The 14,200-nt window shown below is 39.1% G+C and overlaps 2 protein-coding genes across 5 annotated transcripts in view; both read left to right on the top strand.

Moving 5' to 3' along the window:
• Nucleotides 1-4,327: 4,327 nt before the first annotated feature.
• LOC122254352 (retinol dehydrogenase 11) lies at nt 4,328-9,849 on the top strand. Of its 3 annotated transcripts, none has more exons than XM_043018011.2 (7): nt 4,328-4,510; nt 5,942-6,136; nt 7,362-7,550; nt 7,999-8,157; nt 8,413-8,532; nt 9,030-9,213; nt 9,702-9,849. In XM_043018011.2, the coding sequence occupies exons 1-7, from the start codon at nt 4,393-4,395 to the stop codon at nt 9,793-9,795; spliced, it is 1,059 nt and encodes a 352-aa protein (XP_042873945.2). In that variant the 5' UTR covers nt 4,328-4,392; the 3' UTR covers nt 9,796-9,849. The 3 variants fall into 3 exon arrangements, with proteins under 3 accessions (XP_042873945.2, XP_086387871.1, XP_086387872.1); XM_086531745.1 differs by lacking the exon at nt 4,328-4,510 and adding an exon at nt 4,539-4,557; XM_086531746.1 differs by lacking the exon at nt 4,328-4,510 and adding an exon at nt 4,540-4,577.
• A 4,327-nt stretch (nt 9,850-14,176) lies between these two features.
• Nucleotides 14,177-14,200, top strand: part of LOC122254351 (retinol dehydrogenase 11-like) — a 13,902-nt gene continuing 13,878 nt past the window's right edge. The window contains exon 1 of one of the 2 annotated variants that reach the window (XM_043018010.2): nt 14,177-14,200. This exon is cut by the window's right edge and continues 173 nt beyond it. The gene's annotated coding sequence lies outside the window, so the exon portion shown is untranslated. The other variant, XM_086531744.1, reaches the window with a different exon arrangement.

Genomic DNA, 14,200 nt, shown 5'->3' with positions numbered 1-14,200 from the left:
TTTGGACAGTGTCATTCATCCGAAACATGTTAACTTTGGAACGGTTGGTAAACATGAAGCAACTGCCGCAAACTTGCCACGCTTTTGCGTCCTAGATTACCGCATTCGTTACATGAACACGACATGGACATAACATGAACATGACATGGCCACGACACGCAGAAAACGTCATAGAATACGGCTGAACTTGCCGCGATTCTTATTCTAGAAGCGCGGGTTCGTGGCAAAAGCGTGGAAAGTATTGGAACAATCGTGGAAACTCCGTGACAAGGGGGTAGGCTTATCATGATAGTTACACGGGTGAAAAAAAAAATTACTGTATTTTTTCTTACCAATACTTCATATGAGAATACTACGTTTGGGAAGTAATATCTATATTGGATATATTAGGCATCATTGTCCTAGACTTGGATTACAAACCCTTTTAGAAAAACATGAATTCTCTGCTGATTTTGAGTTTGTTTACCTTTTGGCGGACTTTTCGAAGGAGAGTGAAGTTAAATGAATGGTAAAAGTAGTCAGGAACGTAAAGGTAAAGTATATAATTATATGAAATATGTATACATTAAATCTATATGTATAACATATTAAAGATACGCATATATGTACAGTATATACAGAGACAAAATAAGGAAGATCTATTCATAAACATACGATCCCTCTCATCCCGTTTGTTTTGATCGAATTACCAACGGCGCGTTCGTGAAATGGTTGTCAATTCTTTAACTAGGAACAAATACAACGACTGATTCATACCAAAATTGTACTATCTTTTGTTAGTGCTACTTATGATTGTAATTTCTTTTATGAATTTGTCGTTTGGACAGTGCCATTCATCTGAAACATGTTAACTTTGGAACGGTTGGTAAACCTGAAGCAGCTGACGCAAACGTGCCACGTTTTTGCGTCCTAGATTACGGCATTCGTGACATGGCCACGACACGCAGAAAACGTCCAAGAATACGGCTGTATATCACAAACACATAGCAACACAACAGAAGCTTGTTGGAATGTATAGTAATGTTATTAATTAACTAATATTTATATGCTTATTGAAGAAACACGGCATTACTTTACAGGCCATTAGGGTCAGTGAGGAACTAGAAGTATTGAAAGACTTCCGACCTAAGGTCATCGAGGAACTTGCTATATGCGGCATTTAAGTGCTTAAGGTCTGTGAAAAATTTGTTGCATGCATTATTTAGGTTCCCAAGGTCAGCGAGCAACCTGATGCACCTAAAGACACAAATCTGATTGCGATTCGGAAGGGAACTAACATCACTTAACGTTAGCGAGGAAGTTCAAAGTGCGTGGACCTCGTCCGCTGCGCGGCCCCAATTCCGCGGAAATGCGTAATATATTAAATTGAAAAGTGCAACCCCTAAACGTTATCAGATCAAGCTGATTTTTTCACATTTCATATTTATAATATATGGAGCCTATTTATGTACAGTCACAATGACATTTCAAAAGTTGCAATTATTGAAATACTCTACTGTGCCAGGCGGTCACCCCCGTCCTCCGACATCTGAAGCATGATGGGATGAAAGCAGGGGCAGCTGTGGCTCCCTCTGCCTCTACAATATTGCGAGGACACTTATAAGCATTGTGCTGTTCACCACATACTGCACAGCGTACCTTATCTTTGCAGTATTTAGCTACATGGCCACTTCTCATACAGTTGAAGCAAATGACAAGGGATGCCTTCCACGGACGCACGTGGCTGGTGGGCATGTATTTTCCGAAAAAAATGTATGTACTGGGAGGTGGTTGCTCTCCTTTCCATACTATTCAGGTGCGGTTGAGTGGCTGGCCATCTTTATACACTCTGATGGCCTTGTGAACTCCCTCAAGGGCGAGCTCCTTGTTGTAATGAGTGACGAGGTATTCGTCATATTTCCCTCCCTTCTTTGGCTCATAGATATAAGGCGAGGAGAGAGTGTCTCCTCGCACGAGGTCAAGGGATGTTTCCCCTTGGGACGGAGCGCTGTTGCCAACGCATTCCAGCCATTTAATTTTCGCAGATTTCATTGTGCCTTCGGGGAAGGCGAGACTAACATATTTTGCTCTTGTTGCAAGTATAGGCTTGATAACATTTTCATGTTTCTTCTTCTTCTTGGGTTTACGACTTGCTAAAGTAAAGCCGGTATCATCATCTTCATCAGTACCTTCCACAGGGGTATCGGTAGTACTGACATCAGTGGCTGCAGCAATTGCTGCAGTACTTGCTTCTTCCAAGGGTATGCATATATCATCCGTGGCGCTGTGCTCAGCGTTGGGAGGGGAGGGAGAGCTGGCCACCAAGGCTTCTCCCTTCTCAATGTTTACATTGCGGCTGTCCCCCATGGTGGGGGTAACCGCGGCGCCTGGCTCGCTCGCTGCGTGACAGGTGAATTATGGCTCAGGGCACAACAGGGCACTCAGTCCTAACGGTCTCTGTAGCTGTACTGGCACTCGCAGGATAGATTCCTTCAAATACCTTGGCGTACAGTACATAGTTCTGGAAGTAGAGAACAGTCTATATTGACTGAAGGTCTTTATTTTTTGCATTCTCACTCTGACCTTCACTAATGTGTGTTTCACCCATAGCCCTCCTTCCCTTTTCCTCCTCATCTCAGTCTCTCTATCTCTCTATTTGTTCTCTATCTCACACTCATTCGATTATTTTCTCTCTCTGTCTCTTCCATAGAGAAGTAAGGAGAAAGAGAGGAGATCAAATGAGAGAGAAGTAGAAATAGAGAGATCATACAATAAGAAAGGAGAAAAGAGAGGCAAGGAGACAAAGAGGGAAAATGAGAGACAGGCTGAAACGGAAATAGATAGAGGGAGAGAGGGGGAGGCTTATATAAGCATGGGAGAAGAGCACAGGCGATGTTCTTGGTCGAGCTAGTTCTTGGGGTGGCCCGATAATGTTCACTCAGGCTCCAAGCGAGGCTGGAGGTCTGAGCTGTGTGCTCTCCTGCTCTGCCTTGTCCTTCGTTTCTGCTGATGTCTGCTTCCTTAGCCCTTCCTTATATTCACTGTTAGTATAGCGACACATGTAACCTAGGATGTTTCTCCGTCCCGGGTCATCTGGGCAAAGGGATAGAGCGGCAGCCAGGAGCCAGGTGCGGCTGGAGGCGGAAGGGGATGCAGGAGGCAGGGAAACCCAGGTCATGAGAGAAAACATGCAACACACTATTCAATTGATATATCAATAAAATATCAATCAGTTGGCTAGAGCGGTAGATACAGATATTTAGATATAAGAAATATAGATATAGATATACGAAAATAAACATCGATATCGAAGAAAAAGACGGAGCTAAAAGGAGAAAGAAGCCTGGTGCCTTCTGTGTTGATTCTGTGTGTACTTTTGGCGGTCATGCGTTCTCACCGTGACTCGCACCTTGACTCGCATGTGAGATTACATCACCTACGCTGATATATAACTCTTCATCCACTATAATGAGAGTACTATATCTTATAGCACTTTGCCAATAACACACACACACACACACACACACACACACACACACACACACACACATATATATATATATATATATATATATATATATATATATATATATATATATATATGTATGTATATGTGTGTGTGTGTGTGTGTGTGCGTGTGTTTGTGTGTATGTATGTATACATATATATTATATACATATGTATATATATATATGTAGGTGTGTGTATGTGTGTGTGTTATTATAACTCACTTCACCTCCCTTTTCCTTCACACCACCAAAAGCAAACAGCCACACGTGAGAAGAAATGGAAATATCGAATCATCCTTAATCAGCGACACTCGCCCCGATGACTGAATGCTGGAGATGATGAATAACTCGCTTGAAGAATTAGAATATAATCACTGAAGATCTGCGAGAATAAATAACAATGAAAAAAATAAACATTTCCCGTATAGCTAAACAATCACGCACACCTATGTATGTATTTCACGCACACAAACCCACGCCCATGGACATACGTACACATACGCACACGCTCCCCCCCTTTTCACGCACACAATACACACATAAGCACCAGAACTATAATCTATGAATCACAAATACAAATGAGCAGCGTCATTCGCAAGTTACAGTTTATGGTGAATTCTTCGTTTTAATTCCTTTTGATGTCTGTTGCCGATATCAAAATTTGTGTAATACAACCAATTATATAATGATGTTATTGTATCATACAATATCAGCGATAGCCGGTGTGTAATGATAATAGTAGTTAAAATAGGATTAGCATCCTGTCCCACGCACAGAGTTGCCATCTACCATTTATTTACGATCCATTTTTTATATATCTCCTAAGGCTGTGGGCGTTTACTTTCAGTTGTGACTCGGGAAGGGTAGATAGCACACCTTCTCTTACGAAGAACGTCAATTTATCATGGAATCAATTCGCTCTTCACTTAGCTTCAATTGGCTGTCTGTCAAGTTCTTCACGAAAGGATGGGACTTCTTTCTGAAGCAAGAAGCGTCCGTTTTAGCCTTCCTTTGCGGCTTGAGTGAGTTGGAGAATTTCTAGTGCACTGATAAAGATACATATATATGTGTATGTGCCTGTGCCTGTGCGTACGTGTGTGAATAGTTATGTTTTTATTCATTTTAAAATTAATGTGTATTTAACTGTGAAACTGATATACACTTAAGGACTTTTGTTTCAAATTATATCCCTGGATTGATGTAATGCATTTGTTTCTTTAAATGTTAGATTTTATTATACGGTAATTGTTCTACTAGCTTGTTTTTTTTACCAACTACCGCAATCCAGTAAGCCTAACGATTTAAGATACTTTCAAGCGCTGAAAAATCTTTTAACATTTGTACCAGTTTAAGACCTAACTACTTTCAGATTGAGCATAACATAAGCTTCTAGATAGATCTGATGATAGCAGAAATAATTAACAGAATAGATGAAGTGTTGGATGGCCCGCGGTCGCACTTGACTCCGGCCTCGAGAGAATTTCCACCGTTGACAGATGTTATCTTTCCTATTACGCGCACTCATGGCGGCCGCATCACCCGTTACAGTCTTCCTGTTAACGGAACCATAACCAGGGCTGACTGAGCTTCCACGTGGATGAAGTATGACGTGATACAGTGCTTGCATCGCCCCGTCACTGTCACTCAACCTTTGAATCTTTAAACACAACGTCGTCCTTAGAACGGAAAACATTTTAAACTTTAGTGATAAAACGATTTCAAAGTTTTATTAAAAGTTGACAGGGATTTAAGTTGACAGCTACCAATGATTACTTATTAGGAGGGAGACCCAGGGGTGCTGCCCCCCCCCCCCTTAAGGAGCATCCATATGAGCTAAACATTACAGATATATGCAGAATTGTAGTGCGAGAATTTCATTTACATAACACATCGACAGATCTACATGTTTTGGTTTGCCTTTTGATTACATAATGCTGTTGGAAATTGTTTACTCGCTTTGTAAAAAAAAGTAGCTAAGAATATTTTGATTTTGGCGTCTATACATCTGTTTACAATGGTAGCAAGTAACGGATTCTTTTTTCTTCTTTTTAGCCTTACTGACATTTTCCTTTCTGTTATTTGTGTTTCTGCGTTTAGGTTTGGCTATTGTAATGTATTATTATTGTTATTAGCATTTTCACCGTAATTGTTTTATCATCATCATTGCCATTATCATTTACTATTTTTATCATCATCACCATCCTCAACATCATGCTTGTTCTCCTCCCCTTCCTTATCATCATCACCATCATATTATTATTATTATTATCATTATTATCATCAACCTCATCACTATCAATATTATTATCAGTGCTACCATCAATAACATAACAATCCTATGAACGTCACTAACATCATTAACTTACCTATCACTAAACACGGTTCATCATCATTACAATAACCATTATGAATATTAGTATCACAACCACCACCACCCGCGGTCTTCCCCGCAGTGGCTGTCGTCGACTACCTCCGAGGGAATGACGTCACATGCACGGCAATCCACGCGTGCATGATCGTCCTCGCTCGCAGGATCCTTGCGGGCGGGATTTGCACCTCCACCAGGCGGCTGGACGGCAAGACGGTCGTGATCACCGGTTGCAACGCCGGCATAGGGAGGGAGACGGCTCGCGATCTCAGTGGCCGCGGTGAGTTTGTTTATTGTTTATGTTCGTTTTCGTTATTGCGTTTAGTGACACTAGGATTGCTGTTATGGGTGTGGTTGTTAGTGTTCCTTTTGTTATTATTATTTATTGGTTGGTTGATTGGTTTATTTCCTGATGTTTTGTTCTCATTTGTTTTCTCTCTTGTCTGTGTATAGAGCGGTTGGTTTATTTCGGAGATCATATGATGTTCTTATTTTTCTAAAAGATTGATATGTTTGTCTGTGGATATCGCATAACCTGTTGATTGGTAGATCTAGTGATCAGGTTGATAATAACATTAATACTGGCACTTATTAACTTAAGATGTTTATTATCAGCAATACACCATTCTGATTTTTTTCTCTTTCGTTCTTTTCATGGCGATAAACTACATTTCTACCGTTCATTTTGTGACCATAAAGGTGCAATGGCTACCAGGGTAATAATCTGCATAGCAATGGAGGTTCTTTTATTATAATTCCGTATGTTCAGTTGTATAAGATTTATAAGCCCGTTTCAGACGCATCCACTTTTCGCCGTCCGCCGTGGATGTTTCCGAACTCGGGCGCCATTGATCACACTGCTTGTCTGGAGACTTCTGTTCCCGCAAAGGCCAATGCCGTGTCCAAGACCTGCCGCCCTAACGATGTAGACAGATGTTATGAATACACACTCATTCCTTTTATATACAAATGGGCTCACCTTTTGATTACTGCACGAGTCATTTTGAGTTTTGTCACATTGTATCATACTGTGAACATAATATAGACTGAAATATTTCGACGCAGCCGAGCTGAGTCATAGTCGGTAAGGAAAATTATATTTCACCAAAGTAAATCACATATAAAATCAATATTTCTGTTGCTCCATTTGGTTGATAACAACTGAAAAGAGCCAAAAAGTTATTCAGAGTCAACCTGTACTCTTTTCACGGCGTGGAGTGCGAAAGGTGCGTCGCCTGGAAAGAGGCGCCGTGGCGAAGGCGGTGCTCGAGAACGTCGTCTCGCCGCGGTCGACTCGTGTGAAAACGCTCATTGATGACAACGGTTTTGTGGAAACACGACGTACGTCCACGGCCGACGGCGAAACATCTGAAGAGAGAGAGAGAGGATAGAGAATAGAGAAATTAAAAGAAAGAAGAAGAAAAAAAAAACGAAAAATGAAACTTTTCGCTAACACTAACAGAATAAGCTAACCCTCCCAACCCCGGCCCACGACCAACCCACAGGTGCCAAGATCATCATGGCCTGCCGCGACACCAAGACGGCGGAGAAAGTAGCGAAGGAAATCGGGAGTCAGACCGGCGGGGAACTGGTTGTGATCAAGCTGGACCTTGCGTCCCTGGCCTCCGTGCGAGCCTTTGCCCAGGAGCTCAAGGCCAAAGAGAGGCGCCTTCACATGCTCATCAATAATGCAGGTGGGCATTCGCATTTTCTGTGCCATGATTTAGGTCATCTTTGCAAAAGGTTTATGATAAGTTTTAGTGTTGCTGTTAGGTTTGAATACTCGCAATTTTATTTATTTGGCATCGTTTTGTATCTTTTATTTTCCATGTGTGTTGATGCCTTATCTACAAACCAGTTAACATGTATAGGTATTCTATTTTGTGTCAAATTTATATTTAATTATTTTTATCATATATTTATAGAAAGATAACTAGGTAGATAGATATGTATGTTTGTATGCCTATGTTTCACACACACACACACACACACATATATATATATATATATATATATATATATATATATATATATATATATATATATATATATATATACATATACACATTTATATACATATGTATTCATATGCATATTTAAATATATGTATGTATGTAAGAGTTTTCCTTTTGTATTTTTCAGGTGTGATGCTCTGCCCCTACACCAAGACAGAGGATGGCTTCGAGATGCAGATGGGCACAAACCACCTCGGGCATTTCCTCCTAACAAACCTCCTTCTCCCTCTGCTCACACACTCGGAGGAAGCACGAATCATCAGCCTCAGTTCTCTGGCACATACATGTGAGTCGTTTTAATCGGTCAAGTGTCAAATATCAATATAAATATGTTTATGTATATGCAAGTTATATATGTATGCATGTATATATTACGATGTGCTTTCGTTTTCATTCAGAAATTGCGAGTAGCATTTTGCCTAAGGGTAGAAGTGCCTTTGCATCTAATGAGTTCAGACTGTGACTTAGAAAGGACATGATATATTTTAACCAAGTATATAATCCCAAAACATAATGTAATGTTAGCGTCTCTCCTTCCTAGTTGGCGTGATTCCCTTCGACGATATGGCGTACGAGAAGGGGTATGACCGCAACCAGGCGTACTCAAACAGCAAAGTTGCCAATATTCTGTTCACTCGCCATCTTGCAAAGAGGGTCAAAGGTAGGTTGTGTGTGATGCATTGTGTGCTAGGTCTTTTAGCTAATCATGGGAGGCATCACATTCACACAGGAGTTTAGAGAAGACATGACCATCAATTTCAGAAAACTATTGTTATATCCAAGGGCTCTTTTTTGTCATCAATTTATCTTATTCGGCAAATAAGACAAGAGGTTTTCCCATTCTATTAGCATGGTAGAGGCCTTCACCCCCAGTCAGAATTTAGAGGCCTCCCCCTAAGAAATAACCAAGATAGCCTACAAGCAAATAACATCCCAAGAACTTTAAAAAACAACAACTTCAAAACTTGCACATCGTATTCTCAAAAACACCATCCCAAGCTCTAAGGTCCATGTCGTCTTCGTTTGCCCAATACAGAGATACCACACGATTCCCTCCACATCCCTCAAACAGAACCCACAAACAAACGACACTAAGAACTAACCAAACCCCAACTTCTTCAAAAGTTGTTTCTAGTGATCTTAAACTCACCATGACAGGCACGAACATCCAAGTGTTCTCACTGCACCCGGGAACTGTCCAGTCCAACCTGTGGAAACATTTTTCGAGTCTCTTTACCGCCTCGTATGCTAAGCTGATCTTGAAGAATAGCACGGAAGGGGCTCAGACCACTCTGTATTGTGCTCTGGAGGCAGAGCAGAACAACCATAGTTATTATTTCAAGTGAGTTTTCTCTTATTTACTTTTTTTTTGGAAACTTAGTTCCCTTTTTATTTATTTATGTATTAGTTTCATTACAGAGGCTCTGTAGGCTGAACAGGATGACCATAGTTCTTATCTTATTTCAGTTTTCTTTCTTTCACTTTGTTTAGTGCTTGTATTTTGTTGTCAAAAACATGGTTTCCATGCCATGTGAATAAGAAATAAGGAACTGATGTGACACATCATGCCTCGTTTTGTTATTACCTTTTGTGGGGGACTTTCAGTTTAGATTATTACAAAGCATTATTACTTACCCTCCTTTTTTTTATTTGTATTTCTTCCTCCATCATCCCTTTAATAAGCCTTTTTAAGACCAATATTATCAGATATTCATAAATACGGATTAACTTATTGATAACAATATTTAATCTTATACTAACTATCTTCTTCAAAGTATTGTTCATGTGATGTGTAATGTTTTTTATTTATTATTATTATTATTTTTTTAGTGACTGTGCTGCGGGTTACGCTTCCGCAATCGCCAGGAACGACGGTATTGCTGAACGGCTGTGGCGGGTGTCGGAAAAGTTGGTAGGCCTGTAGCAAGAGATAAGAATAATAGGGAGAGAAATGATTACATAAAAAATAGAACACGAGGAGGAGGTTTTGATTCACCTGACTTGATATAATGGTGCCTTAACAGAATGCCATGATTTCATTATTTCTCTGATAAATCTATTATAAAACTGGAAGTGGATGTTGACTTAAATGTCAATATTATATATATATATATATATATATATATATATATATATACATATAATTTTAATCTATTCTAACGAAATATTCACTGCTGTTATAAAAAATAGTTGAAACATGAAATATCTGATCATTGTTATCACTCTCTTGTTATCTGTCATAGATAATCTATGATATTGGAGATTAATGTAGATAATCATAAGTATAATTCACGTGCTATATGAAAAAGTCGTGAGATGTATATGTATGTATACATATAGGAGAGTCTATATTATTAATTTCCATATACCACAATATATATTTTTAATGTTTGCCTAAAGCAAGTACAAAAGTTTAGTTTGGCATCGAATCTAGATGTTAAACTGTACAATCATATAGTCATTTCTTTAAATAGGCCCAATTATGACGTTAGATAGGGCCAATTACTTAGTTCAACGACATCGACATCAATAAATGAACACTGGCGAGATTCGAATAATAAAAACAATGAAGGATTCACCTGTGAAATATAATGGAGAGATGAATCACTGAAGAAGACATTCAAATTAATATCATAGAAAAGGCAGATATTTCCAGTAGATTCGCAAACACACAAACACGCATACGCACACATATATCCCCATGACCATGCGGAAATGGAGGTAAGGTCATCTGTATTCAATTGAGTAACACTTAACTTTGTTCAGTGGAAGCGATTCAAACACTTTACCTTTCATGAGAGAGAAGAAGCCTTGGTTAGCCTATCGTTTTTCCAATCGTTCCGCGGATGAATGGCCTTGTTTGAGAAAGAGTAAAGACGATGCTCAATTTTAGCAAGAGATTTTATAATAACACCGGAGCGATTCACACAGCGAATCTCCGAAAACTACTTTTTACGGTATCCCTTGCAATGTTTATAAATATCTTGCATCGGCGTAACAGGCAGGTCACTTGATAGAGTAAGTGAACGTAAACGTGACAGTAAATAAACCAGGGAATCAATTTTTTTTTTTTTTTTTTACAAAGTCAGTAATACAGACACAACACATGTCAAGCCAGTTCCTACGGAAGAAACATGATGGAAATTCAATCTAGCCTGCTTGATATATCTTCCAAAAGTGTGTAGTCCAAGAAAATTTAATGTACGGAAAGCCACCTCGAAAATCTAAGCCTGATCAACGTGGAGACAGAGGTGAGATACACTGTAATATGACGCTGAAAGAGACGGAAGAAAGAGTTAAGGATCATACAACCACTGTAAAGAGACTGGTTGTAGGTCTTAATGAACTTAATTAATAATCGAACAAGAAAGAAGAAAAGAGGTGATGGGAAGCTGCGCAAATCGTAGGAAATGTTAAAAGGAACTGATTTCTGTACAGCAGTGCATAAAACTATAAAGTAAAGCAAGCGAATTTCAGCAAAGTAGAAGCAAAACAAAAGATGCTTCTGGGAACTTCAGGTGAGGAATTAAGAGCCAAAATAGCTAAAACCATTAAAGTACATGAAATCAGAGAAATCGAAAGCAAAGCGGTAAATCATCAAACAAAGCTTTCAAGAAGTAAACTCAAAGCAGCGAAAGTCGAAGGCCCTAAATGGAATAGGAATGAAGTTTGCAAACGACATGGAGAACGCGAGTGAAGGCACGGTTAAGAAGATAGAACTCATGATGCTACTGCTTGCATGCTACCTAATACTGAAAGGAGCATAAGTACAAGGAACCAGGCTAATAAAGCGCATACGAGTCAGACAAATACTACGAATTATGGAATCCAATTTTTTTAAATATCTTTTAAATGGGGGTTTTAATGGCACAGCCGGCTGGGAAACTTTAGGTCCCAAACCAAAACCTGATTCATAAAGTGCAAAATTACTATCGTATATCGTAAATGTTTCCATGGAAACGGAGTACATCACGCGAAAGGAGCATGGATAGACCATCCTCGCTTTAAATTTACAGAAAAAATATTGCATTTATATTTCCTTATGATATTGACGTGTTTGCTTATGAAAAGATGTAAACAAACAGTCCTTTTATCTAGAAACTGTCTTGGTGGTTGAATTGATCACAACTAGACAGACATTCCTTAAAGCATGGGCCTCCACTTTATCCGTCTAAGCCGTAAAATGCCGAGCAAAAAGAACTCTGATTTTCTGTCGCGCCACATGGGCGGATGAGTAAGATCTGACCACTAAAATGTTGGATTTTACTTTGTATGCCATAGATGCTATGGTTATCAATGGGTAACTTAGATATCTTAGTAGACCATCCGGGATTTTTAGGTTTCCTGATTACACAGTACCACTGGAATTGGTCCTAATGTAATTCCCTGACCTATAAAACCAAGAGCTACACAGCAAAATCACAACGTAATGGACAGTAAATGCTGTACGCTTAGTTTTAGATAACGACAGTCCTCATGGACGCCACTTTGATTATATTTTTTTTTAGATACTCAGTTTTTAAAGATGTTTAGCTTGTTCATTCTGATATCAAATACCACCGAAAACCGTTTAAAAATCGTTTGCAGGAATGCGTTGACTGAGACTATAGACCAGGCTATCCTTGTTTTCTCTGTCCTTGAAAAGTTGTTTGATGCAGCAACTTTACGGACTCATTGTTTCACCAAGACAGACGTAGGTCATGCATGGGCTATGGATGAGGTGTGAGTTCATTTTCTTCTCATAAAATGGACATGTAACGAAAAAGAGGTACTGTTCACTTCGTCAGAATAACTAAAGTCTGAACATATCTTACAAGAAAAGAGAATGAAATAGAAAAAAAATTATCGTCCTTATCAACATCAAAAGAGCTATAACTAAACGACCTCAGAATTATCAGAGACATCGTACTTTTTCGCCTAATGAACAACATTTTTGCCATTGAATACAAACACTTTTCTTTAATCGAACTTTCTGAGAGAGATCTGATAGGTAAGAATAAAATGGAAAAAAGATAAGTCTTTACCAAAATAAATGAATAAACAAATAAAATGAGTAAATAAGAATAAACAAAGAGGACGTTCACAAACTTTGAATTACGAAGAAAGACAAAATCAAAATCTTTGAATTACTAAGACCGAAATAAAGAAATTGGAATGCGATGAAAGATCGCATAAATCAAAATTACAACATTACACAAAAGAAAATGGCGAGTTACACAAGAAAAAAAGTTTTTCAAAAGAGTTACAAGAGGCGACTTGAAATGTAATTTTACTAAATGTAATCAATGAAAAATAGAACAACCTTGAGAAAATGTTAATTTTACCAGAAATGTGTACATTTATTTTCTTAACAGAAATATGTACATTTATTTTCTTAACAGAAATGTGTACATTTATTTTCTAAGTTGCAGAGAATTCTAGACATTCAATTGCGGGGGGCACGGGGTTACCCCCCCCTCCTAAAGGGCGGTATGCCCCCCATTTTGAAGGAGGTGACTTGATATCCTGCTGTGAAAATTTAGCAAACCGTGCCTTGCCCCCCCCCCCCCCTATAAGCTGTTCACCTACAGTGATAGACGTCTAGTTGCGCTGGTACCCCTTGAACTCACCTAGCTCGTTAGGTAAGAACATACGCATGTACGCACACACACACGCACACACACACACATACATACACACACTCACGCATACACACACATACACTCACGCATACACACACACACACATATACACTCACGCATACACACACACACACACACATACATACACTCACGCATACACACACACACACACACACACACACACACACACACACACACACACACACACACACACACACACACACACACACACACACACACACACACACACACACACACACACACACATACACTCACGCATAAACGCACACACACATACAAACACACACACACACACACACATGTCATCATTAAAATCGTCCCAGCCTTTGCATGACTTTTCATACAGAAAGCTATAAGAAATGAAAAAGGAATTATATATTCACGAGAACGACATATATGAAAGATAAGCAATGTCATTCCCATCTCACCATCGCAGGTAAATTCTCTTTTACATCTTTCAAAATCAATCTGGGCTAGATATCAAAATCTATCTAATACCACTAATCATGTAGACTACCTCAAGTCATATTATGGATATATAAACAGCTCCTTTGTGAAATATATGATTAATAAAAGTATATATTCTTGCATCTTATCTCATGAAAACTGCTAGTTGGCACCTCGAGTCATGATGCCAACTACCATATTTTACGATTTTCAGAGCAATGTGCATCTGGTGTCAGTGTT

Source organism: Penaeus japonicus, unplaced genomic scaffold (assembly GCF_977035675.1).
Source record: "Penaeus japonicus unplaced genomic scaffold, GWHDUDI00000001_assembly GWHDUDI00000036, whole genome shotgun sequence".
NCBI classification, from domain to species: domain Eukaryota; kingdom Metazoa; phylum Arthropoda; class Malacostraca; order Decapoda; family Penaeidae; genus Penaeus; species Penaeus japonicus.
Note: the sequence above shows the minus strand (reverse complement) of the source record. Positions and strands in the feature narration are given on the sequence as shown.

What these genes read in the sequence shown, in the direction of transcription:
- LOC122254352 (XM_043018011.2), top strand. Translation starts at nt 4,393, where the DNA reads ATGGAATCAATTCGCTCTTCACTTAGCTTCAATTGGCTGTCTGTCAAG. An exon ending in AGCCTTCCTTTGCGGCTTGA is followed by an intron (nt 4,511 to 5,941) that starts GTGAGTTGGAGA and finishes TCTTCCCCGCAG; the next exon opens with TGGCTGTCGTCGACTACCTC. An exon ending in TCGCGATCTCAGTGGCCGCG is followed by an intron (nt 6,137 to 7,361) that starts GTGAGTTTGTTT and finishes ACCAACCCACAG; the next exon opens with GTGCCAAGATCATCATGGCC.